Source organism: Gymnodraco acuticeps, unplaced genomic scaffold, assembly GCF_902827175.1.
Source record: "Gymnodraco acuticeps unplaced genomic scaffold, fGymAcu1.1, whole genome shotgun sequence".
Classification (NCBI taxonomy): domain Eukaryota; kingdom Metazoa; phylum Chordata; class Actinopteri; order Perciformes; family Bathydraconidae; genus Gymnodraco; species Gymnodraco acuticeps.
In genome coordinates, this window is record NW_022989974.1 from 3,664,027 (window position 1) to 3,690,141 (window position 26,115).

Genomic DNA, 26,115 nt, shown 5'->3' on the forward strand with positions numbered 1-26,115 from the left:
TCCGAGTCTGCGCAGTAAGAGCGACTCATCAGAACTGTTTGGTATGAAAAACCAACCTGTTGATACTAAACCCATCGCTGATTTGTTTGCTTTTTAAAGGTGGAAATGAGAGCCGTTCTAGCGTGGAAAGAGACCATTCGTGAACAGTGGTGAGAGCGTTGATGTTCTTTCTTGTTGTGATTACGTTGTCAACCTGGGCCGGATGCTGGGATGTAACGCTAGGTCGTTAGCAACGGCGGTTGCTATGTAAACTAGTGTTAGCCAGCTAGCATTAGCCCACAGCTATTTCATGTTCGTTTACTCTTGGTAGAGACCCTTACGCTGGTTTATGGTTATTGTATCTTAGTAGTTAGGCAACATGTGTTCTATCAATAGTGTAGCATGTCGGCTTTATTATGTCGCACGATATAACGTTAAGTCAGAGCTAATGTTAAGCTAACAGTTACTTAGCTCTAGGTCTTATTTCTGCACATCATTGCTTGCTGTGCATGACATAACGTTACATTTTTATTTGTGCTATTCTCAAATAGCATACATGCTATGTTACCACTCTGAATTGAAGATAATGTGTTAGCAGAGGTGGAAGAAATACTCAGACATTCTCTTAGGTGAAAGTACCATTACTACAGTATAAACATACTCTAAGTAAAAGTCCTTAATTAAAAAATGTACCTAAGTAAAAGTACAAATGTATTGGCGTCAAAAGTACAAAAAGTAAAATGGTGTTATTGTATTACAATTATGAATGCATTAATGTCAATGTTGCACTTGGTAGAGGTTGGTTTATTTGGGTTGTATTACTTTATATAACTGTTAGGTAGCCAATCCTATAATAAAACATGATTTTATTTATTCTGCATTAGTTATGTTAATCTACAAAGTAGCTAGTAACTAAAGCTCTGAAATAAATGTAGTGGAGTAAACACTTTAAGTAAAAGGCCTCCAAGTTGTAGTAAAGCAAAAGTGTAAAGTAGCATAAAGTGAAAAAACTCAACTGAAGTACAAGAACCTCATATTTGTGCTTGAGTACAGAAGTTGAGTAAATGTACTGAGTTACTCTGTCTCCACCACTGTGTATTTGGATTTAAAAGTTAACTTGACTTTCTTTAGGAAAGCATTTCTGATATATTCTTAATTTTGCAGTTTATGACACGTTAGTGGACCTTGTAATGAGATTCTTTCCCCTTTTTATTTGTATTTAGCTATTTCCAAGGTAAACATTGGACCTTAAAAGTAATTTACATTATTGATAAATCTGTCAGTTACTTTTAAAATAAATAAATATTAACACTTTGTTTATGAAAAAGGGTTTTTTCAACAAAACATAATAAAAAAACGGTTCTATGAATTGTTCAAACTATTTAATACAAAAAAACAACGAATCAATGTATTTTTTTTTGCAGTGTATATGACCTTGCCTTTAAGCCAGATGGCACCCAACTCATCATTGCCGCGGGGCTTCGTGTCCTGGTAAGACGTTCATGTTTTCTTTGGACAAGGCACATATTCACAGAAAACATGCAATATTATAACAATAAATGTATTGCACTTTTATTGCAGGTTTATGATGTGGCAGATGGAGCTATAATCCAGCCTTTAAAAGGACACAAAGACATAGTGTACTGTGTGGCCTATGCTAAAGATGGTACTCCACTGGCTTTTTTCCACTTGTACACTACATTTGTATTTCTTATCAGTCATTATTTTTATCTTACTAACTACTGCATTCTTCTGCAGGGAAGAGGTTTGCTTCAGGGTCAGCAGACAAAAGCATCATTATCTGGACCTCAAAACTGGAGGGTATTTTAAAATATACGTAAGTGTGACTTTTACACATCAATGTCGTTTCATGCATCCTCTGCATTGTGTATTACTACATATTTTGTTCCTTTCATGCTCTTTTCTGCAGTCACAATGACTCTATCCAGTGCGTTGCCTACAACCCTGTCACTCACCAACTTGCCTCCTGCTCTTCTGGTGACTTCGGTGAGTGTTTGAGCCTTTACTGTACTTTAATATGTCATGCTTACTATTCTATAAACCAAAAAATATTTTCCCCCATGGAGCGCTGGAAATCAGGGTACCTTATTTTATATTTTCAGGTCTATGGTCCCCCGAACAAAAATCTGTGAACAAACATAAAGTTAGCAGCAAAATAACATGTTGTGGGTAAGTAAAGTCCCTTGTTTGAACAATACATTGGTACACTTGAATGGGACACTTGAATATTGAATGATTTAATTTGATTAAAGGTGGACGAACGACGGACAGTACCTTGCCCTCGGCATGATGAATGGAGTGGTGAGCATTCGGAACAAGAATGGAGAGGAGAAGGTCAAGATAGAGCGCCCAGGAGGCTCCTCTTCTCCTATCTGGTCCATAGCCTGGAACCCCTCCAAGTTAGTCTTACTTAGTTCTTGCACATGCAATTGTACAATAAAGAGCATGTTTTTTTATCTTCACCAATGTATTTCAATGTAATGCCTCACACTGCCACACACGTTTACACTGTCCTTCCATATCCCAACATTTATAAAGGAATGTGTTCTGTTGAGAGTCAATAGCTTGTGTGGGGCCTGCAGGTGGCAGTGGTTAACCAGGGAGTATTGGAACTGTTTCGGTGAGGGAGAGGATTATATGTGTGTATATACTATGACAATGTAAATGATAAATACAATGTCATGAAATGCAATTACAATTGTTTAGGATAAAACATGGTTGTTAATATCCAATTCTTTGGGGAAGGGCTTGACTATGCATCCATCAGTTGAAGGGTAGCCTCTGCTTTTTTTTTTTAACAGTGTTATCATTTTCTAACCAAAGTACAGTACAGTATGTTGACAGGAGTACTTATTTCTAAAGCCATTTTTGTTGTGTTTTCACAGGGATGAGCACAATGACATTCTGGCTGTGGCAGACTGGGGTCAGAAGCTGTCCTTTTATCAGCTCAGTGGAAAGCAGGTGAATACCAAAGGTCTATGGAATACAAATCCCAAATTCATGCATAAAATGTACAGTTTACTGAGTCTTCCCCATGCCTAAGTTCTAATACTGCAGGCTCTTTCTCCTCTGCCACTTCAAACCGTTGAAAAGGACTTTTAAATAAGTAAATGTAGTCTCATTACCTTGCATGGGAACTACCATAAGATTGATAGCATTTTGAACCACTTAACTGCTGATTGTATGTCCCATCACTTGCTAAAGCAATAAGAAACAAGAATATGTGTTTTCAAAATATATATGGTATTTATATGGTATTGGAAACATTTAACTGACTTTAAGACCTGTGTTTCCTGTTGTAATCAGACTGTCAGGCTCTATTGAAACCATAACAGTACATTGGAAGTGATCCTGCTATGCTTTAATAGCCCCCTCGCTGTCCCTCCTTCCCCCTAAATTCCCTGTGGGCAGTACCGTAATTATAGACAAATATGCACTGTTCATTACTCTGCCGTTTTGCCTTAGCTCATATATTGTCATCGGCCTTTTTATCTATTTAAGTGAACATTCCATTTTTATTACAGCAACGGGAATTGTTTGCAATGAAAGAAAATAACCATGGATTGTCGGCCAGCTTTTTTCCACAGTGAGGAGAAACAGATGCAGAGTTGGGACTCATGTGTTGTGCAAACAGACTTCAAACATTAATACAATAGACATTGTTTAAACCAGAGAAAAACTTTTTTGTCTAGCATTTGATCAAACACTCAAAGGGATGGTTGAAGAGTACTTTGATGTCTGTCAGCATAGACGGTGGGAGGTGTTGGCCCAGACCCCTGGGCAATAGATATGAAAAATAATACTTATTTGTTTAATGTCCACCTCTCCTTTGTCTCTCAGATTGGAAAAGACAGGCCTCTCACCTATGACCCTTGCTGCGTCAGCTACTTCTCAAAGGGCGAGTATATTGTCATGGGGGGCTCTGACAAACAGGCCTCCCTCTACACTAAAGACGGCGTGCGGCTGGGCTCCATCGGAGAGCAGAACGCCTGGGTGTGGACGTGCCGGGTTAAGCCTGACTCCAACTTTGTGGTGGGTCCACAGCTTGTCAAGCTATATGTCTAACAAATGTATCACTACCATTAACTAATAAGGTGGTGGAGGTGTTTTATGAAAATGCTGAAAAAGCTTTGAGCAGTCTGCATTTGAAACATTTTGTTGATCGGATTTAGCCACACAAATACAGAAGGCATTGGATTCAGCAGTAACACCTTGCCAACTTTTCCTCTCACTACGTTTAACTGTAAATGATGGGGCGTAACATTGAGAATTTGTAGCTGGCAGTTCTACTGTTAAGATGCTTTCACAACAGGAACATTTTCCCACTCTCACAGTCTTTTCTTAGAGGTGTTAATAGGATGTACTGCTATATTTGTTATCTCTTATCTAGGTGATGGGCTGCCAGGATGGGACCATCGCCTGCTACCAACTTATCTTCAGCACAGTTCACGGCCTCTACAAGGATCGCTATGCTTACAGAGACAGCATGACTGATGTCATTGTCCAGCACCTCATCACTGAACAAAAAGGTGCATATTTGCTTCAGCACCAGGATATCTAGTTTATAACAGAGGATCTTTTGTGATGCTAAATAATTATGTGTGTGTGTCTTGATGCAACACAGCTGCCATGATCAAGGGTATAAAGAAATGTCTATTTGTATTTTTTCATATAAACCATATCTGTCCTAATAACATTCATCCAATTATTTTGTTGTAAGGCATCTCATTTCAAACTTCATATACAGGTTTTTTTTTTATTAAATGAGAGAAAGCAGTCTTTCATTTTTTTTTACAAATAGGGAAAAGCAGTATGACAGCATCGCTGGGATTGTAACAATCAGCCCTGAAAACAGAATTTCAACAGAATGCATTAGCTATGAAAATGACACTTTATCAACAAGTCCGCTCTTTTCCTTCATCTCCTTCTTTCCCTAGTGAGGATAAAGTGCCGTGAGCTCGTGAAGAAGATCGCCATTTACAGAAACCGTCTTGCTATCCAGCTGCCCGAGAAGATCCTCATCTATGAGCTCTATTCAGACGACTCCTCCGACATGCACTACCGGACCAAGGAGAAGATTTGCAGGAAGTTTGAATGCAACCTGCTGGTGGTGTGCTCCCAGCATATCATCCTGTGTCAGGTCAGAACAAGTTTCATAGACATTGTTGCAAAAAGCATCCAAAGCATTTGCCTACTTAAAACGTTTTGCTTGCTTTTTCTAAAGCCTGTGTGTGTTTTGGGTATTTCCTTACATAATGTGATCAACTGTTTTCCTTAAGTTACGTTTCTTGGACTACTTTATACTGACCTGCAGTTACACTCTGGTTCTTTGTATATCACACTAATGTACACTTGACTGATTATACGCAAGAAGCCATAGAGACATTTGAGCGAGATAACATGATGTAATCACAATGAATCATATGGGTTTAGCCATTCAATACTAGACCAAACAGCCCAGAGAAAAATAATCATATCATAAAAATCCAGATGTTTCTGGGTAGTTTGCGAACGGCTCCAGCTGTGCATGTGTTCTGCAGGCTCTGTCTCGCTCCCCTCCTCAAGCCTCTCTAAAAATCTATAAAGGAAGACAGTTGAATGAAGGGGATGAACCACAGTCTGCTGAACCAGTGGCAGTCTCTTGGGGGTCCTCTCTGCTTCTTGTCTCTATGTGTTTGACAGAGGCTGGTAGGGAGGAGGAGCAGCCATAACACAGAGGTTATTTCTTTTTAAATCTGTCTGTGTGTGACAGAGGTCCTTCATATCTCTCTCTCTAACAGACATGCCTGTGTTCCACGCCTCAGGCAGCTTTTAGGCCATATAGCCTCATAGTGGCTGTTAATGTCTCTGAACAATCAAATCAGTGTTTCACTTTTTAACAATGCTTTCTCAAATCAAGCCACGGTTTGCAGTTTTCAAAAGAACATTATGCAAGATGTGTCAGACATTTGCGAGGAGTGTATGTACAAATGATGTACAGGGTGTAAAATGTGGTCATACTTAACCAGTTGGTGCTTCATGTGTTAAAAGGAATTGTGGTCTCACTTTCCCCCTTCTGCTGCTGTGCAGGAGAAGAGACTCCAGTGCCTGTCCTTCACCAGTGTCAAGGAAAAAGAATGGGTGATGGAGTCTCTAATTCGCTACATCAAAGTGATCGGTGGTTCGCAAGGCAGAGAGGGTCTGCTCGTGGGGTTAAAGAATGGAGCTGTGAGTATTCGGAGAAAATGCATTCCCACATTAAGTAATAATAGTAATTGTTCTCATGCTCTTAAGCCATGTGTCCACAAATGTCATCATAAAATACTTTATTTTCAAAAGACAAGATGTATTTTTGTGACCGCAAGTCATATTTCTTTATATGGGGAGGGAGGCTGTGGCGCAGTGGATTAGTGTGTTGGTGCTCGGATCAGGGGAGCACAGGTTCAAACCCCACTGCAGTCAGCATGTCGTTGTGTCCAAGACACTTCACCCCAAATTGCTCCTGTGGGGATTGCCCACAGTATTGAGTATGTAAGTCGCTTTGGATAAAAGCGTCTAACAAGTGACATGTAATGTAATAAAGGCTTACATTTAAAACAACTTGCATTATTTTCTAAATAATTTTGCTCTGCTCTGCCATTGTTTTTGTCGTGTAGATCCTGAAGATTTTTGTTGACAACCTGTTTCCCATCACACTGCTGAAGCTGTCAACGTCAGTGCGCTGCCTGGACATGAGCGCGTCCCGCAATAAACTGGCTGTGGTGGATGAGCACAACACTCTCTTAGTCTATGACATCAACAGTAAAGAGCTGCTTTTTCAGGTCAGAAGGCAGCGGAGAGGGTGAAGAAACCTAACCTGGCACATTAGGATGAAATATAAACATAAATGTATGATTATTTGCATTAGTTACAAGTCCACATCTTCCTCATGTAATCCTGTCTGGTCTGTGTTCCACAGTCACACCTAGACTTTATTTCCCACCACCCTCCCTTATTTACCTCCTCTCTTTTGCTCTGCTCTCCCTGTAGGAGCCTAATGCGAACAGTGTGGCCTGGAACACCCAGTGTGAGGACATGCTGTGCTTCTCTGGTAATGGCTACCTTAACATTAAGGCTAGCAACTTTCCTGTCCACCAGCAGAAGATGCAAGGCTTTATGGTCGGCTACAATGGCTCTAAGATCTTTTGTCTCCACGTCTATTCCATGTTGGCTGTGGAGGTGCCTCAGGTGTGTAGTATGTCGTCAGCCTACTCTAGTATTGAGGGAGTGGCTGTGTTCCTTGTGTTCATAATGCAAAAATAAAACCAAACAATAGTCAGTCTTAAAAGTATCAGACAAAAATGACTGCTTTTATGGACTGTTTGTTGTTGGTGTTCCTGTTCCTTTTTATTCGAGAGTTTGTTGCATTCTTCATGAAGGTTGTATTGTTTGTTGTTGATGGTGTTGTTGCTCCGCCCAGTCAGCGCCCATGTACCAGTACCTGGAGAGGAAGATGTTCAAGGAGGCCTACCAGATCGCCTGTCTCGGAGTGACTGACAGTGACTGGAGGGATTTAGCCACAGAGGCCCTGGAGGGACTTGACTTTGACACCGCCAAGAAGGCCAGTCAGACACAAACACATTGTTCTGATCAAGATCAGTGTCACCCACTTTTCATTTTACTACTTTCATCTTCACAGAGTAATAGAAACTTAGAAATAGCCTTCCAAATGAGGTGATGGTACCTTGTTTCTACCTCATTCTTACTCCTAGGCTTCATGTTATTTGCAAACAATACTTTAAAACATCTTCTGTAGATTACCACGGAAACAAACAAAATACTGGGATTCAACCCTCCTGTTGTCTTCGGGTTAAATCTGACCGATTTACTATTTCCATCAATCATAACTTTTTTGTTTTACATTCGATTGCATTAAGGCTTTATGATATCCCTCACAGTAGACATTTGAACATATACAATTGCTGATCACCACTTTCATTGCAATTTGGATGATTTAGTCAACTTTGGAACATGGTGTTCGCGGTCAAAAATGACCACCATAAAGAAAAGGAATTAGTAACCATCCGAATCAGATAAAACACACACACACACACACACACACACACACACACACACACTCTAGATGTGTTCCCCCCACCTTATGTGCCCAATCCCCCCATGTGAATCACACCTGACACACACACACACACACACACACACACACACACACCACACACACACACACACACACACACACACACACACACACACACACACACACACACACACACACACACACACACACACACACACACACACACACACACACACACACACACACACACACACAACAATTTGACACATTTCCCACTCTTATGTGCCCATCCCCCCACATGGATCACACCTGGCATACGCAATACATGTTTAGTGTCTATTCTTTGTATATATATCCTGCAGTTTTTCATGTATACCAGTAGTTTGATACAATACTTACAGTTTGAAAGCGTGTTAAATGAAATTTGGTGATGATTAATGGTTTTTGTGTTAATGTAATAGCAGTTAAAACAGGACGGGTCAAATTTGACTGCGAACACCAAAGTAAGGGGGGGAAACGAAGACAATAGGAGGGTTAATAAGGCAGGATGTTAAAGAACCTTGTACCATACAAAAAACACAAAACATCTGGTTCTGAGAGACCATCCTCTAATATATTTCTTGTCTTTTCTTAATCTCAGGCCTTTATTAGAATCAGAGACCTGCGCTACCTGGAACTCATCAATAGCATCGAGGTAATACCTTCTCTTAAAAAGCGGTCAACAAATATATATATTGTGTTCAGGCATGTTGATATTTTCAGTGTGATTCTGATTTATGCTCCAACCAAAGCTGAAATCAATTATTTCAGATATAGCTTTGGGGGACCATGGCTCTTTCACAATTATTTTTGTCGTCAAGATCTAATTGTAAGGCTTTGCTTTGAATTTCAATTTAAAACCTCCTGACCAAGGGAGGGTCCAATATACACCCGTAACAGACATACACACAGCAAAGCAAACACATATACTTGACAATTTGCATACAGAGCTGAACAAAATCTGTTTCTGCTGTTCTCACTTCTGAAGGGGGAAATGTCCTTCTTTTGAAAGTGTGCTTTTTTTCAGTGTATACAAAAGAAATGTTTATTTGCTTCCATATACATTGTATTTTTTCTCGCTATGACTGATGTTGTAACCATTTTTAGTTTGTGTTCAAGTGAGGCTGATTACGTCTTGAGTAAAGCTATCGAATAGTTTTGAGCGCCTTCTGTGTTTTCTGACTCACATGCATGTGAGTGTTTATCTATGCACACATGCCAGTGTTTGTGTTGACTGATTTGCAGGAGAGGAAGAAGCGGGGTGAGAACGACAATGAGCTGTTCCTGGCAGACGTCTATGCCTACCAGGGGAAATTCCATGAGGCAGCCAAGCTCTACAAACGTACTGGCCACGAGTCCAGAGCCCTGAGCATGTACACTGACCTGCGCTTGTTCGACTATGCCAAGGTGATTAAAACATTGATCAATAAAAACAACATGTACAACATACTTTAATATCAATACGGACAGAACGACCTGGAAAGCACTGCATGTGTTTAGGGTGTAGAACATATGTTTTTCCTCATCATGTGCACTTATGCCAAGTTGGGGCCCTGCACTAGTTTCAACCGGCCCCCCCCTTTCCCGTCTGTCTTTCATCTCCTCATATATCTCCGGTATCTCCACATATATCTTCTGATCAGCACACACACACACACACACACACACACACACACACACACACACACACACACACACACACACACACACACACACACACACACACACACACACACACACACACACACACACACACACACACACACACACACACACACACACACACACACACACACACCCTGGGCTTTTAAAGACATATCCCTATACAACACACACACGGGTAACTTACACACATAGTTGGCAATGGGAGTGAAGCACAACTGGAGTTAAATAACACGGCGAGCGTGTGCTTTTACATGAATACTTTGATGAGCCGGTCAGTTGGAGTTGAGACAAATTCATGCTTTATTATGTTTACAATGGGGGGGACACTTTGATCATCAGCATCACATTCACATTGCGAGAGCATAGGACACAGCTACGACTTGTTTGTGTATATTTATGTGTGCGTATGTATCAGATTGAACGTGTGTTTGATGTGGCTGCTGTATATTTATGTGGCTGTGTGGCCATCTGGTCCTGCAGGCTGTTTGTTTTAGGAGAGATGGACAGCGGAGGGCTAGCCGCCTGCTGTTTGTGTGACTCTTCCTCCCGTCTCGGCCTTGACCCACATGGTTCTGTCTGTCAGTCGGTCTGAACATGACTTTCTGTGTTGCATACATTCCTCTATATCATGACTGTTAATGTGGCTTTCCCAGTTATTAATTGGTTAGTAGGTTTGTAACTTTGTAAAAAATGTGTGTGCTTATCTTGCAGGATTTCATTGGAGGGACAGACCCTAAGAGCTCTCGGATCCTGATGACCAAGCAAGCAGACTGGGCTAAGAGCAGCAAGGAGCCGCGGGCAGCAGCGGAGATGTACCTGTCAGCAGGAGAACATCTCAAAGCCATCGACATAATAGGGGAACACGGCTGGGAAGACATGTAGGTGCCAGTCACTGCATGAAACAATCTAGGTCTCTCCTCCAGCATCGCATACACTGTTATTCATGTGTAACCATTTCTAAACATCTTTTTTCGATTTGTGAACATGGTGTTCTTAAATATATAAATATAACCCAAAATATTAAGGCATATTTTATAGTCCATAAGCCAACAAAAGATGGTATTTGAGTTAAGCAGACATGAGTTAATGCAGTTTGAAATGTTCAGACTGACACTTCCTGTCTAAACTGTCTAAAAATGTTACTGTCGTAGTAGAACCCTCACTCTTTGACTTTTTTAGGTTTCCAAACAATAATTGAATACTCAAGCTTTAGAGAAGGAAGGGGGAGACGCCTCATGTTATGTGTTTAAGAGGATTGACTTTACAGTGGAGACACCTTTTGTCCTGTAGTTGACATTTTAAAATGAACAATATATGCATATTCATAGGTTTATGGATTTCTCTAAAGGGGAAATAATTGGTGCAATTCTAATTAGGTCAGTCTGCAATTTTTTTCTTGGAAAATAATCATCAAGCACAATTTGTCTTAACAATCTGTGTAGCGTTGCTCAACCCAGTCTCACGGCATTTCGTGTTCACCAACACGATTTTTAATCTATTGATTCGTGTTCCCCAACACGATTTCCCCCTTTTTTTCGTGTTGCACAGCACGATTTTTTTTCGTGTTGCACAGCACGATTTTAAAAGCAATGTATTTCTACTGCCTGCAGCACGTCTTTTTCTCCGGTCGGGTCGAGGAAGACCGGAAGCTGTGTGGTTCATAAAAACATGTTCTTACTCAATATCAAGCCACAATTATTGCTTTTATTTTAAATCGTATAATTTCGGACTTTTGTTGCCGTCTGTGAGGAAAAGAAATGGGGCTCAGAGCCTCAGAATACTGAAATCTGTATTTTTTAAATATTTGTTGCCTTCTAATTTGTTATTCTTTTCAAAATAACACACTTTTATTTACTCACCAATAACACACAATTATGCTTGATTTTATTTATTGGTTTAATTCCATAATCTCGGGCTTTTTTGGCGTCCGTCAGGAACTGAATTTCAAAATAAAAATAACCGGACATAGGCATTACCCAAGATCCTCAGCTCCTTTAAGCTCGTTTATTGGATGTTTTAGCCGCAATGCATGCTGGGGATTTGGTGTTTATATGATATGAAATCCGGAAAACATTTGTGTACTTTGTGTGCATCTAGTGGTTAAAGCACGTTATTGAATTATTGTGTTTGATTAAAAAAATATTAAGAGTACATACTTTCATAGGGGGAAAGTATAAATATAGAAATATAGAATATAAAAAATCAAGAAGATACTATAAGTGATCTCTACAATAAAACAGTTTAGTGCAGCATGTACAAAGATATTAATAGGAGGAGGTGAAAAACAGAAAAACGAATTAACCTTTATTTAAACATTAACTAACAGATTAAGGTCTTCTTTTAAATAAGAAAAAAACGTTGGGGGTATCTATCTACAGATAAATATTAAGCCTGACAAAGTACTTAACGTCTAATATATTGCTTTCCTGCAATGTTAACTATGTTGAAGCACTTATTTTAACTGATATTATACATATGAATTATACTCGTATGTATGTAGATAGAATAAGAAATGTGCAGAATATGACAGTTTAATGGTGGAGGTACACACATATTGATAGATGTCTTGTAATGCACTGTTGAGGAACCTGTGACCCAAGTGTTTCATTCATTGCATAACTACACTGTAGTTGTGTATATGATATGTCAATAAACCTTTGAAAATCTTGAAAGGGATGTGCAAAATAGCCATAATATACAGTTTTTAATTAACTATTAGTAGAGAATAACGAGTAATGAATATACTTTATTACTCGTTTCCATTCATGTCAATTGCAGATACATGTTTAGTCTTCTCAAGCACCAACTATCAAATATCTCTCCTGATTGTTGGCACTTGACAATCACCTTACCTGAATTTTACTCAGGTGTAACTAAAGTCTGATTTAAGGGTTGTTTATATTTCACATAATTAATCAGAATCTGCAAAGTAACTCAAATAAATGCAGTGGAGTAAAAATACCAGATTAACCTCTGAATTGTAGTGGAGTAGAATTACAAAGTAACAATGAGCTGTCATGTGGGTAGGCCTATATATAGCGATTTTCACCCATTTATTAATTATAATATATAATAGTTTTACATTTGATAATGCCAATGTGTTTAATACTGGCAACTTCTAATTGTGGGAAAAACGAAAACGTTCAGTAGAGACGTCCCATAGAACATTTGGCGAAACACAATAGCCAGCATGTGTAGTTCTGGGGGGGCGTTCGATTCCAGTTTTGGATAGTCTGGCGTGGTTTCGTTCCATTTCACACAGCTGTTTGACGCTCTGCGTAACCTTACGGGGGACTGTAGTCCTAAACCAGTGCTTCTCAAAGTGTGGTCCGCGGACCACTGGTGATCCGTGAGCGCCCCCTAGTGGTCCGTGAGTATATTGGTAAAATTTCACATTTGAAATTAATTAATTAATTAATTAAAGTTTTCCGCACTCTCGCGGGAATATCTCCGCAATGGAGCGAGCTTAAGTTTCACTTTCAATTGCATGATATAGCCAAGATAAACACCTTCATCACACATGTGGCCACTTGTTTGTACCATTTTCAGGAGATTTGTAAAACACAATGTGTTTTTGGATATTTGTGGAGTTAGGTGGTCCGCGAGTGTTTTTTTATTGGTTAAGTGGTCCTTGGTATGAAAAAGTTTGAGAAACACTGTCCTAAACGATAGCTGGGGATTATGGGTAGTGTAGTGTCTTCGGCCATCCTAAACTCAGAAAGGTTGACAATCGCAATGACGCTCGAAATGTCCCTTATAGTCCTACGTCTGTTTCCGGATATTTTATTTTGAAATTCAGTCCCTGATGGACGCCAAAAAAGCCCGAGATTATGGAATTAAACCAATAAATAAAAGCAAGGATAATTGTGTGTTATTGGTTATTGAAAAGAATAACAAATTAGAAGGAACAAAATATTTAAAAAATACAGATTTCAGTATTCTGAGGCTCTGAGCCCCATTTATTTTCCTCACAGACGGCAACAAAAGTCCGAAATTATACGATTTAAAATAAAAGCAATAATTGTGGCTTGATATTGAGTAAGAACATGTTTTTATGAACCACACAGCTTCAGGTCTTCCTCGACCCGACCGGAGAAAAAAACGTGCTGCAGGCAATAGAAATACATTGCTTTTAAAATCGTGCTGTGCAACACGAAAAAAAATCGTGCTGTGCAACACGAAAAAAAGGGGCAAATCGTGTTGGGGAACATGAATCAATAGATTAAAAATCGTGTTGGTGAACACGAAATGCCGTGAGACTGGGTTGCTATGCTATGCCATGCTAAAAAAAACACTGGGAAAATAACCTTTTTTTGTTTTTTCTCCTCATAAAAGCGTACCAGTGGGAATGTGGGGTGTGAGCTGGTGTTTCTGAATCAGAACCCCCCGCACTGACTCTATATGACCCATTATCTATCCACTGCACGTGTCCCTGTGGTGCCATCAGAAAAAAACTGCAGTTACATTCAGCACTCTTTAAACTCAATCTGATTCCACTACTAACCTTGACTGCTTCAAATTATTTTTTTGTGTGGTCATGAGCATAACTTTAAACACTGGAACAGCATGTAAAGATTTATCTGCCCCCCCTCACTGTGTGCTCTACTTCCTCTCTCCTCTCATGCAGGTTGATCGACATCGCTCGTAAATTGGACAAGGCCGAACGTGAACCGCTGGCAAAGTGCGCGTTATACTTCAAGAAGCTGAAGCACCACGGCTATGCCTCAGAGACTTACTCCAAGATGGGGGACTTACAGGCTCTACTGCAGCTGCATGTGGAAACCCGGCACTGGGAAGAGGTATGACATACTCAATGCACACAGGAGGCACACCTGCTCCGCTCATCATGACTTATATATAGCATATCCTGAGACAATCACATAAATATAATGTGAACCACATAGGACTGTGCTAAATAAACTGCTGTGGTAGACAGAAACTCATATCATAAACCACTCATGGTCATGGCCAGAAAAGTACATTCTATTTGTTAAAGTAACCACAGCCAAATGCAAACAATAAGACAATACTCTGCCTGGTTTCCTACACTGACAAAGTTAAACCACACACACACTCCAGAGCTAATGATTCAGCTTTTGATTTCATGACTACATGATGATTGGTGGGGGAGAAACACAAAACGCTCTACAGCACCGAAATCAGCTTAAAGCTCCATTCTGCTTCCAATCAAATTCCTCCATCAGGGCGGGTCGTGCTGCTCAAACAAGAGGAACATATTGTATTTCTTTTATCCATCTGTGGTCCTTAATCGAGTTTAAGAAATGCGCATTTGCATTCTGAAACAGAAGAGCCAAAAACAGAACATCAAACCACATCTGAGGAAGTCTTCCTGAATATTTATTTGATCCTCATAGAAAAATATACAAGAGAGAAGGAGGGGGGAGGTAAAGAGAACTGTTAGACTTGATGTGCTTCACTGGGGGAGGTTGACACCCAGACGGGACAGAGCACAGACTCAGTTACAGAACGGGCCATATGGATGCTATTCACTGCTCCCACTCCTCTCTCCACTCCTCTTTAAATGACTTTGGGATCACAGGCCCGGGACACACACAGTCTCTTTATTGTCTTACAGCCGTTACTGTGTGCATGACTGATGTGTGTTTCTTCGTTCATATTTTGTCTCAGGACATTTAGATTATTCAGTCACTGTAACAGGCCAACGTGTCCATAAGAGCACTTCATCAGCTCTTTACACCCCATCATTCAAACAGTGTGAGAGCTGCTGCTGTAGTTCCAATTGAGTGAGAAATCAACTTAGCTCGTACAATTTTCTTTGTTCTCAACTCATTAATAATGCTGTAATGTGATGTTTTGACTGGAACTCATTTGTGTTTCCCTGAGTGTGCTGTAGCTCATATGTCCCTAATCAACTGAAGTTCAACTGCAATTACTCAGTGCAGTGTGGTGACTTTTTGATGTCAGCTGCTAATATACTGCATTACTTCTCTCTTTGTTGCCTTCACCTGTCCATTTCTCAGGCTTTCTCACTGGTGGACAAGCACCCACAGTTCAAAAATGATGTCTTTGTGCCTTATGCTCAGTGGTTGGCTGAGAACGACCGCTTTGAGGAGGCACAAAAAGGTGAGTTTACATTTCCAACATGTCCTCACTTTTACCTATTCGGGATGCTCTGGTGTATTATAATCATATTTTATTTTGATGTATATTCCCAGGATTATTTCAGTAAGCATTAAAGTCTGCGGCCACAGCCACAGTTTACATATGGAAGTGATAAAGCCTGGCTAGCTTTGGACACAGATATGTTTTCCTACTTCCCTGAGATTCTCTATATTCACTGTTAAACATGATCCTCTTTGCTGGAGCCGAGCAGAACAGAGCTGCCTGTTAACTGAATGACATGCATGCATGCCTCTAATCACCAGTACTACAAGCAGCTCTGATGATGATTAGCAACTGTAACCATAGTTATAATCAGCTCATAGATTTATAATTATGATCTCAGCAGGCATATTTCTTCTTCTACATAATCTTCCTCTGCCTGTCTCGGCATGGAACTCATGACTGAACAGACCTGATTGTATTGGAGCTTGTTTATGGTCATGCATTTTGCTGATTGTGTGTATTTTAGTCAAGCTGCGACAATGTATTGTGTTACTAGTGATTGTTTTTGAGTACAAGATTCCGGCCTGTCTCCTGTCCACTGCGCTGCTACTTCTTTATACCTACTTAGACATAGTTAGCATAAGGTTGAATTGGTGGGTTCATATTTCTGAGGCTTCAAGTGTTCTCCATGTAGAGATTTAATTGGAAGACTGTTTGGCAGTTTTCTCATTACTAATATCTTTAGTTCGAAGATGTCTTTCCATAGTTGTCATATTATCCAAACCCCTTCAGGGGGTCCGCGGGGTCTTCAAAAGTATTACAAGTTGATAAATCAATTTAGCGAAAATGAAGGCTATTAAAAAGTATTAAACAGGCATTTTCCAAGGTATTAGATTTTGTAGCTTGTTTTCAATAAGTATATAAATTGTCCAAAGAGGTTGTGTTCTACAGTCTGCCTGAATGTAATCATTGCGTAGGTGTGTAGTGTGATTCTGTGTAGTTTATTTATGGCATCCCGTTAGACTTGACGTCATCTGAACAGGACATCGCACGCTCACTGCTTGATGGCGCACGAAGGTCCGTTTGCGCCGGTTGTTAAACAACATCGATATGGGGAAATGCAAGTTAGCGTCCAAATGGTTGGAAGATAAGGAAGGAAGGACAATCAATACTGTATATAGTCAATGTGAGGTAAAGTGTGTCGCCAATGTAACCGGTTAAAACTCCAAGTGGCGATGAGGTCTTAACATGTACGGAAAGGGTCTTGAAAAAGGTCTTCAAAGATATTACATTTGACTTCAGGATTCCTGCATATACCCTGCCCTTACCTTAACCCACTCCACTAAAATGCATATCGAAGCCCTTTTCAGTTTTGTATGCAAACGGTAATTCAGCACTTAAAGTAAAAAGCCGACCATTTTACAAAGCTCAGTTCATATGATGCTATAAAAAGATTTCTGTAAACATATATAAAAGTACATGTTGGTGATTGAGTTCACACTTGTCTAAAGGCTGACCTTGTTATGTTTATTTACTACAATAACCCAGAGTTGTATTTGTATAGGAGCTTTGCTGCGAGCCACTGCTGTTTCTTTGTCAGCTTGTGTTTGTGTAAGGGGGAAGGAGTGGGTGCTACTTCCTAACACTAACCAACAGCAGCTGAATCTGTTCTTTATGTTATGTAGTCTTATAAATATTTGCCACTAATATGTCCTGACCCTCACTCTGGTTGCCGGGGCAGGGTCACTGGGGGGGTCGACTCCCTAAAGCTGCTTCTAATTACCCGCTTATAGGAACATGAAGGCACAATGTTTTTTTAGGGCGTTAAAGCCAAGGGTTCTTTGGTATTTAAGAGCAACTGCCCCATTTGGAAAGTCATTTTGAGTTATTACATGGCTTGATGATGTCTTGTATCCATTATGTATACATATCTTGTGGCATTTAGTCTTATTGTGTATTGGTGCGCACAATTCTGTAGTGTTTTTTTCACATTGTTTTTTAAAAGTTAGCTATTCTTTAGTGACTTTTTTCCATATGTCTGTTTTTTTCTGTATCCTGTTGAGTGTGCTGTGCATCAGACATATTCTATTTGGACTTTTCATAAACACACATGATTGCTTTGTACTTGTTATTATTGATATGGTATAGGTCAGGGTTCTGCAACCTTTTTGACTAAAAGAGCCATTTTGCCCCCTTTTCCACCAATTTCTTTTGTCTGGAGTCGCAAAACATATGTGATAGCTTGATAGCTTATAAAGTTGTATATATTGTTACATCATAGACAACAACTACAGTTTTTTTGCATTCATTATTTATTACATTATAGAAAGCGGTTTACCTCTTATAATAAACAAAGAACTCTTATAAGGAGAATTAAAAAAAAATCCACAGGCCTACTTTAAAATAAATCCACACAGCACTTGGGGAGTCCTCTGCACATTTGAAGAAAAATGAATATAATTAAAATGGGCCCACTTTGAAATAAATAAAACCTTTAGCTGCACCCTAAAAAGAGTTAACTGATTGAATTATGACTGAAGATCATCAGCTGTCTTCCTCTTCCATGTTTTTCCTCCAATACGTAAAGGCTGCAGCACCTTTGACAACTTCGCTCCACATATCAAACATACCGGTAAGCCAGCGTCGTTTGCTGTGAAAGCATATAACTCTAACCGCGCAGAATTAAACCCTCTGTGTTCCTACGATACTTTTCTTTTCTTTGATGTATCCATAGTTCGCTCATCGAGTCGGGGGTCAGGTTATTCGCCTGCAAGAAAAGGCGCTGGCGCGGGACCGTAGCAGGATGTGACGCATATTTTTAGTTGACCTAATTAAAACTGTTTTTGAAAAAAAATTATGTGTCACAGTATCACCTCAAAATACAAGATACGAAACATTTTCAACTGTGTAACAAAATATAAATAGTCCTACAAATATTTTTATTTGTATTTCCTGCTTATTTTGTCTAAGCTCAAGGGAGCCAGAGTAGAGGCCTTAAAGAGCCGCGGGTTGCCGACCCCTGATATAGGTCTATCAAAGCAGTGTTGTTCTTAACAGTGTCTGGTAGCCTTTTCCTTTTAAAGCCTTCGGGACAGGAGTGGCACCATTGCTGTGAAGCACAGCGCAGAAACACCACAACAATGAAAACTTGGCAAAGCTGTCAGCCCAAAAACAAATCAATAAAGAAGGATGCCTTCGATTGGCAGCTGGAATCTAGCATTGCCACAAGGGCACATCATAACAACCCATCAATCACCACTTATTTTTTTCTTTCTGTCCATAGCATTTCACATGGCAGGGCGACAGAACGAAGCAGTTAAAGTCCTTGAGCAGCTTACCCACAATGCAGTGGTGGAGAACAGGTTCAACGATGCAGGGTACTATTACTGGATGCTATCAATGCAATGTCTAGACATCGCTCGAGGTAAGACCGGTCTTCACTGAAATGGAAAGAAGCATTTGTTTTAACTGTAAAGCTTAATGTTTCCTACTCATCCTTTTGGTACCTCGGTGTATGTTTGTCTGAAGCAGAAAGTGAAGACCAGAGGGATGAAATGCTGAAGAAGTTTGAGCGTTTTCAGCATCTTGCTGAGCTCTACCATGTCTACCGCTCCATTCAGCGCTACACGGTGAGAATGCAATACATTGTCACCCCTAATCTTTCATAGCCAGACCAGGCAAACGTGGAGGAGAGGAGTGGGGGGGGTTAGAAATCAGGAGGCTTCCACATGATTCGCTGTCAGATGTTTGAAAGCCTGGAAAAAAAGTACCTGCTATGTGGTCAGGTTACTGTTTGGGTACAAACACATCAATGTAATATAGTTTATTTTTTAACCTGAAGTATACCGACAGCCCACTCAGTTTCTGCCCTCTTTCTAATCAACTTTTGTTCTCAAATTTCTCGAGACCGCTATGGGTTTGACGTGCAGGGGGTCTGGCTTCTGCAAGATTATGTCAATCCCCCCCAAAAGAACTTGGTGTAAAGGACAAATTAAAGCATGCAGGGAAGATCTTCGGTAAAGTGAACAAAATAAATTGAAGGTGTTATTTCAGACCACTGAAAGGCAATGTAATTAATCACCTTCACCAAGAAGCAACTACCTTTTATTAAAGCCAGCAAAAATAAGCTTCATTTTAAATCTATCCAACCGAAAAACCAGCCTTATGTTGACAACTACTTTCAAATTAAAGTAGCTAGCAGCCCTGCCTCCAAAAGTTGGTGATCTAGCAAGAAAGTGGCAAAGATGGCAATACATACTGCCGATATGTTTATAACATGGCTATTGTTTGCACTCACAGCTGTCCATCTAGCAGCTTGTGGAAGGCTCAGATAACCTGCAGTGAGTGCGCACAGATAGGCAGGTTGCTCCTCCTGTCATCAGTCCTGCAAACGCCACAAATACAGTTTTTTGTGTTTGGTCTGCATTCGAATAATTGATTGCTAAAATCAAAGTTTCAAAGGTACATTACCCAACTTAGTTTAAACATGTTTTTCTATCAAGTTGATAGAAAGTGTATTATATGATTTCTACACATAACTGCTTATACTGTAGATTTTGGCGTGACCTTTATGCAACGGACTAAATGGTTCACGTCCTGAAACCTCTCTGATCCCGTTCACCATGGTAACCAGCTGCTTGACTGATCATGAGGACTGCTTCATCTATGGTCTTCTCCACGCCCCTAACACTAACCTACTTACAAACAAGCAATCTCGAGTTATGAGCACTCATGGGCGACCTGGCCTGTGTCAGTGTTCTCAGTTTGTTGTTTTAGCTTTCTGCTCGGCTCCGGTCACCCTCCTGTAATAGTGAGGCATCGCTGTGATCCAGACCAGAGCAGGAAATCTCTATATCTCACCTTAACTCTCCTAGGCAGCCACTATATATTCATGTGATCAACTTTTGGGAGAAAGTGCTCTAACTGATGGCTTAAGAAAATGTGTCTTTTACCTCTCACCCAAAGAAAAGTAAGTGTATTGGTGTAATTTATGATGAGGCATTGTAAAAGGTTCCAGACCAGGCTTGGATATGAAACAATTAAGCAGTAGAGTAGATATGATGGAGGGTGTTAAATAAATCTAAGCAACCCATATATGAGTACACGTCTTTTTAATCCTTTCTCTTAAACTTTCTTTTATCTCCAGGATGAGCCCTTCAGTTCCCACATGCCAGAGACACTCTTCAACATCTGCAGGTTCCTTCTGAACAACCTCACCAAGGACATACCGCAAGGCATTTCCAAAGTGTATCCTTCCATTGAAAAAAGTAGTCCTCACATGGTGTGCAAAATATCAAATATGTTTAAAAGAAAGTGTTGATTGACCCTTCCTCTCTGGAAAGCTCTCGAGAACAGACATGCCAATCTGAAATCAAGACTGTGCACAGACAGTGATGATAAAGTTGTGGAAAAGAGATAGAAGTGGGGAGAAAACGGAAGCGTTGGCGCCACTGCGGAAACCACGCTGCTGCTGGGAGAATAACAAGGGGCGGTGATGGGGAGGAGGAGAAGATGCCAGAAAGAGGCACATTCTCCGTTATCTAAACAAACACTTTGATTAGTGAACTTTGTGCACGCGCATACATATATAAACACATTAAACAATGTACATTAATTTGAATTCATACACACACAGACACACTAATCCATGTAGACACACACAGTGAAGTCAGAGTGTGAGGAAGGAAACCAGGCTGAGCAGCTGGGATCCTGAGGAGAAACTGAGGTGTTCTAAAAACGTTGAACTTAGTTTATAGACTCAGCCAGGATGCGTTGGACTGGCTCGAACAATTAAACACAATGTCACAGAAAAAGCTGCGCTAAACAAGTTTCACAATAGGAGGACATTCATTTATCAACAGCCCCAGCCTGGAACAGATCTGGGTGTGTGGGTGGAGCTGGAGAGTAGCTCAGTGGAGAGGAGTGGTGTTAAGTTTTAGGTGGTGGAGGAGCGGCAGCGCGGAGCTTTTGCAGCTGCAACTCATTGACCTGTCATTGCCACGCTCCGATTGTTAAGAGAACAGCTCTGTCTCTCCCTATAAATACAAATAACAGTTTCCTCAACTCTAAACACAAAAACAGTCACGCTTGTTTAAGCTCACACGCAAACCCACCTACCCAAGGTATTGCTTCTAACTTGGCATTCAGCTAATGTTGCTGGCTCAGCAGGGCTCTACTTCTGCTCATTACATTTGAGAAATATGGGAATACACAGTGCAGTCTATTTATAAACGCACACAGGTCTCAATGTTTCCACAACTATTACATTACATGTTACTTGTTAGACGCTTTTATCCAAAGCGACTTACATACTCAATACTGTGGGCAATCCCCACAGGAGCAATTTGGGGTGAAGTGTCTTTCCCAGGGACACAACGACATGCAGACTGCAGTGGGGCTCGAACTTGCTATCCTCTGATTCGAAGATCCGCGCACCAACCCACTGCGCCACACGCCTCCTTACTTATTTCAAATATTCAGAAATCAACATCCAAGCTGTTCCTAACCTAAGATTTCCTTAACCTTATTATTAGCAACACCTTGTATGCATTGGCCAAGCAGAGTCGAAGGCTGGGGGCTTATAAGCTTGCCAGGTATTCCTACGAGAAACTCCAGGAGCTGCACATCCCCTCTCGCTTCCAGGAGTCCATAGAACTGGGCAGCCTCACCATTCGCTCCAAACCCTTTCACGACAGCGAGGTGTGTTGGATTAAACATGCTGGTATATTAAACGTGTTCTGAAATATTGATCATGAACCCACTCTGATCATGAGAGCAGTTACTCCCATCCTGTGCTGCTGAGTGTATCGTGTAAACTTCCGTGTGTTTACTGCAGGACCTTATTGAGGGCATGATGTGCTACCGCTGCTCCACCAACAACCCCCTGCTGAATAACCAGGGGAGCGTGTGCATCAACTGCAGGCAGCCTTTCATCTACTCAGCCTCCTCATATGGTCAGTGACACACCAACACATGGCGTGCGGTATTTGCCAGACACGACCCCCTTTGTGTTTGTAATAGTAATGTAGCGTATCTCCTTGTGTGCAGAGGTGTTGCCTCTGGTGCAGTTCTACCTGGAGGGGGGCATCAGTGATGAAGAGGCAGTTTCTCTGATTGACTTGGAGGTCCCTCACACGGATCAGAGTGACGCACGCTGGCACGATATGGACAACGGTGGTATCCTTTAATAACCTACAGTATGTAACTGTATAAAAATAGATATACACATGGACTAACAGATGATTCACATTCTTTGTATGAATTATTCATTCCTCACTCTGCTGGCCCTGTGATGCTGTATCCCTGCCCTTACACGCGGCACATCTCTTTGAAATGAAACATGTGACTGCCCTCCACCTTGTGACAGTTCTAAGAAGCTGTTTAGTCTTCTTTGGCCTCGATTCTGTGCTGGTGGGTAAGCTGTCAGAGCTAAGTCATCTTAGCCCTTGAGCTAATAGGGTTAGCAAGGCTCTCCTGTCTCATTTTAATGACACTAACCCTCCAAGAGCCGTAGCCACAGCCCCAGTGCAGGGATTAACCTGCATTAGTCGGCACACACTCAAGGGCACTGAGGTCTGCTCTGTTCTTCGACTGATCGGCCTTTTGAACACTCAGTTTTAAATAGTCTTTTTATAGAGGTTTGTCCTGTCTTAAAAATATACAATAACAGACAATATATGTTTAAATGTTTGCATTGCTATATGTGTCCTTAATAACCCCAATCAGAGCTGCAGGCTTTGAAGATGAAGGATGATTTGGACGATCATGAGGAAGACCCATTTACAGCCAAAATGAGCTTTGAGGTAGGAAAGGACAAACGAGATGAGATTAAAAATCCACCAACTGGGCAAACCAGCTGGAGAGGGTAAAAGAACAGGGTCAATAATACAACGTGGATGTGTTCATGTGTGTTTAAACAGCAGGGGGGCTCGACCTTTGTCCCAGTGAAGGTGAGTCGCTTGGTGCTGCGCTCCATGAGCAGGAGGGACGTCCTGATCAAACGCTGGCCCCGGCCGCTCAAATGGGAATACTTCCGCTCCCTGCTGCCCGATGTGAGCATCACAATGTGCCCCACCTGCTTCAAGGTACAGCTTTATAACACACACAGCCAGTATGACCTGGTGTGAACCTCGGATAACACTAACCTTCACTGTTTTCGTTTATTTTGCTTGTACGGAAGCCATGAGAGGCAAATGACTTAACATTGTTGTGTTTGTATTTGTCATATCACTCCCATCAGAATCAGAATTCCTTTATGAGTCCCACAGCGAGGACATTTTAAGTGTTACCAAAAACGGCATAGTAGATAAAGAAGCAATGCAATAATAAAAAAGAAAAGCAGACATTTGTAATAAAATAACAATAGAGACAAATAAGTACACAACCATGGCAAAATAATTATAGCAGCCATTTAAGTGACATAAATAGCTAAATAAAGTATTGCGACCTCAAAATACGTTTTGGGACATGTATGAAGATATGTGTTGTTTCACATAAAGTGATTATAGCACCGTACAGTTGCAAACAAGTGTTTATATGGCACATTGCAGGTTTATTGCTCATGATTTCAACAGTCTGTATTGTGTGGTGGTTGTGTAGAGCCTGACTGCTGCAGGAAGGAAGTACATAGTCACAGTGACATAGTGACCAATTGGTTTGTGTTTAAACCAGTTGTTAAAGCCTTAAGGTTGTTGTGATATTTCTTTGGTTGTCCCCTTTTTGTTTTTTGCAACCAGGTGGAGCTAAATACAACCAAAAGTTTATCATTTTGAGGCAACCAAAGTGCTAGAATGTATGATCTGAAAACACACTGTGAAAGGGTTAAAGTTAAAAAATATTGAGATCACCCATACCGGACAAAGCTTTGAAAACATTTTCTATCAAAACGTTTTTTTCACGACTCATGAACCACAGAGAAAACTATTTAGATAAGGATTGGAAAATGGATCACTAGAATGCTCTTGTTCCTGTTCTTTGACTTGGCTTCCATATCCTCATACAGATAACATTTAATGTCAGATGTGTTCTGTTTTGTGATGTTCCTGTCTTTGTATTTCCTCTTAGATGTTCCACAGTGAGGACTATGAGCTCCTGGTGCTTCAGCACAACTGCTGTCCTTATTGTCGCCGACCCATCGATGAACCAAACTGATGGACTTTAAAACTAGAGCATCTATTTAAAACGTTTTTATTTGTATGTCCTGTAGCTGATATGTTTCTCCCTTTTATCATGCAGTTGGTTTTCTGATGGGTTGTGAATTTTTGTTTTGCATTGTAATATATTTCTCCCTGTAATTTACATAGACATACTGTATGTTTTATCTTTAAGTTAATCTAACTGTTTTGTTTGCTGTTCCTCAAGCTCCCTTTGAGGAGCAGCCCTTTGTCCTCAGAGGATGACTGACAGACGTAATACCTCTAGTGTTTGTGTGTTGGTCATTATAAAGTGCACCATCAACCAATCGGATTATAAGGATCAGATTACCTTGATCTATCAGTGACAACATCATCACTTTAGAGGCAGCATGTGTGCATAGTGTAAAATAATATTGCTATAAAAAACGTTTATTTAAGAAACGCAATTCTACCAAATGGAAAACCTCTATACCAGATGCCACAAATGCATTCCCCAAGCTTGTATACTAAAGCTGTACTGTGTGTTTTATAACAGTACGGGACATCTGTTTAGTCATGAAAATGTATTTTATTTTGTTACAATGGGGGAAAAAAACCTTTTCAATAAAATATTTTGGTACTTTTTTATTACAGTGGGTTTTCTTAACAGTGTTACAAAGATGGTCATCTTTGCTTCTTACTCTTTTAGATTAAACTTCAGGTTTTCCATCTGTAAAAACAGAGAAGTGGAGTGAGAGTGCATGCTCTGAGCGGTATGCACCACTGACTCTGATTACTCTTAGGGCTATGAGTTGAGTCCTGCATTATGCAGTGGTTGGGGATTAGGCTTTTAGCGATACAAATAAGTTGGATTGCTCAAGAAATGTAATTTATAGTTTGTCCACTCTGAACGGTTTGAATCACAAATAGGCTCGTTCCCTCCTACTCTCTCTCCTCTCATTCTGATGATGCATTGATGCACTTGACAGTAATTATGCGGTTTGGATAGCCATTGCTGTAACCTCTCACCTTGAAAATACTTCACATACTGCATAGCTATTTCTAGAGTTCTCCCCTTGTAATGCTTTATGTGAATATGAGAGAGGGGCAGACTGAGGTGAGTGTCTTAATTCCCTCTTTGCTAATACTTTGCTCCAT

At 40.5% G+C, this 26,115-nt stretch overlaps 1 protein-coding gene across 3 annotated transcripts; it reads left to right on the top strand.

The window, feature by feature from the left end:
• Positions 1 to 24: 24 nt before the first annotated feature.
• ift122 (intraflagellar transport 122 homolog (Chlamydomonas)) lies at positions 25 to 25,605 on the top strand. Of its 3 annotated transcripts, none has more exons than XM_034211089.1 (29): positions 25 to 146; positions 1,404 to 1,470; positions 1,561 to 1,645; positions 1,738 to 1,816; positions 1,910 to 1,986; positions 2,103 to 2,169; positions 2,253 to 2,399; positions 2,886 to 2,961; positions 3,841 to 4,032; positions 4,391 to 4,529; positions 4,938 to 5,140; positions 6,070 to 6,207; positions 6,636 to 6,800; positions 7,009 to 7,206; positions 7,439 to 7,579; positions 8,694 to 8,747; positions 9,338 to 9,499; positions 10,469 to 10,635; positions 14,385 to 14,556; positions 15,760 to 15,862; positions 19,128 to 19,268; positions 19,373 to 19,473; positions 20,991 to 21,091; positions 22,378 to 22,543; positions 22,680 to 22,797; positions 22,892 to 23,020; positions 23,570 to 23,646; positions 23,764 to 23,928; positions 24,908 to 25,605. In XM_034211089.1, the coding sequence occupies exons 1-29, from the start codon at positions 106 to 108 to the stop codon at positions 24,992 to 24,994; spliced, it is 3,558 nt and encodes a 1,185-aa protein (XP_034066980.1). In that variant the 5' UTR covers positions 25 to 105; the 3' UTR covers positions 24,995 to 25,605. The 3 variants fall into 3 exon arrangements, with proteins under 3 accessions (XP_034066980.1, XP_034066978.1, XP_034066979.1); XM_034211087.1 differs by having other exon boundaries at positions 106 to 149; positions 24,908 to 24,994; XM_034211088.1 differs by having other exon boundaries at positions 106 to 149; positions 19,376 to 19,473; positions 24,908 to 24,994.
• The last annotated feature ends 510 nt before the right edge of the window (positions 25,606 to 26,115 follow it).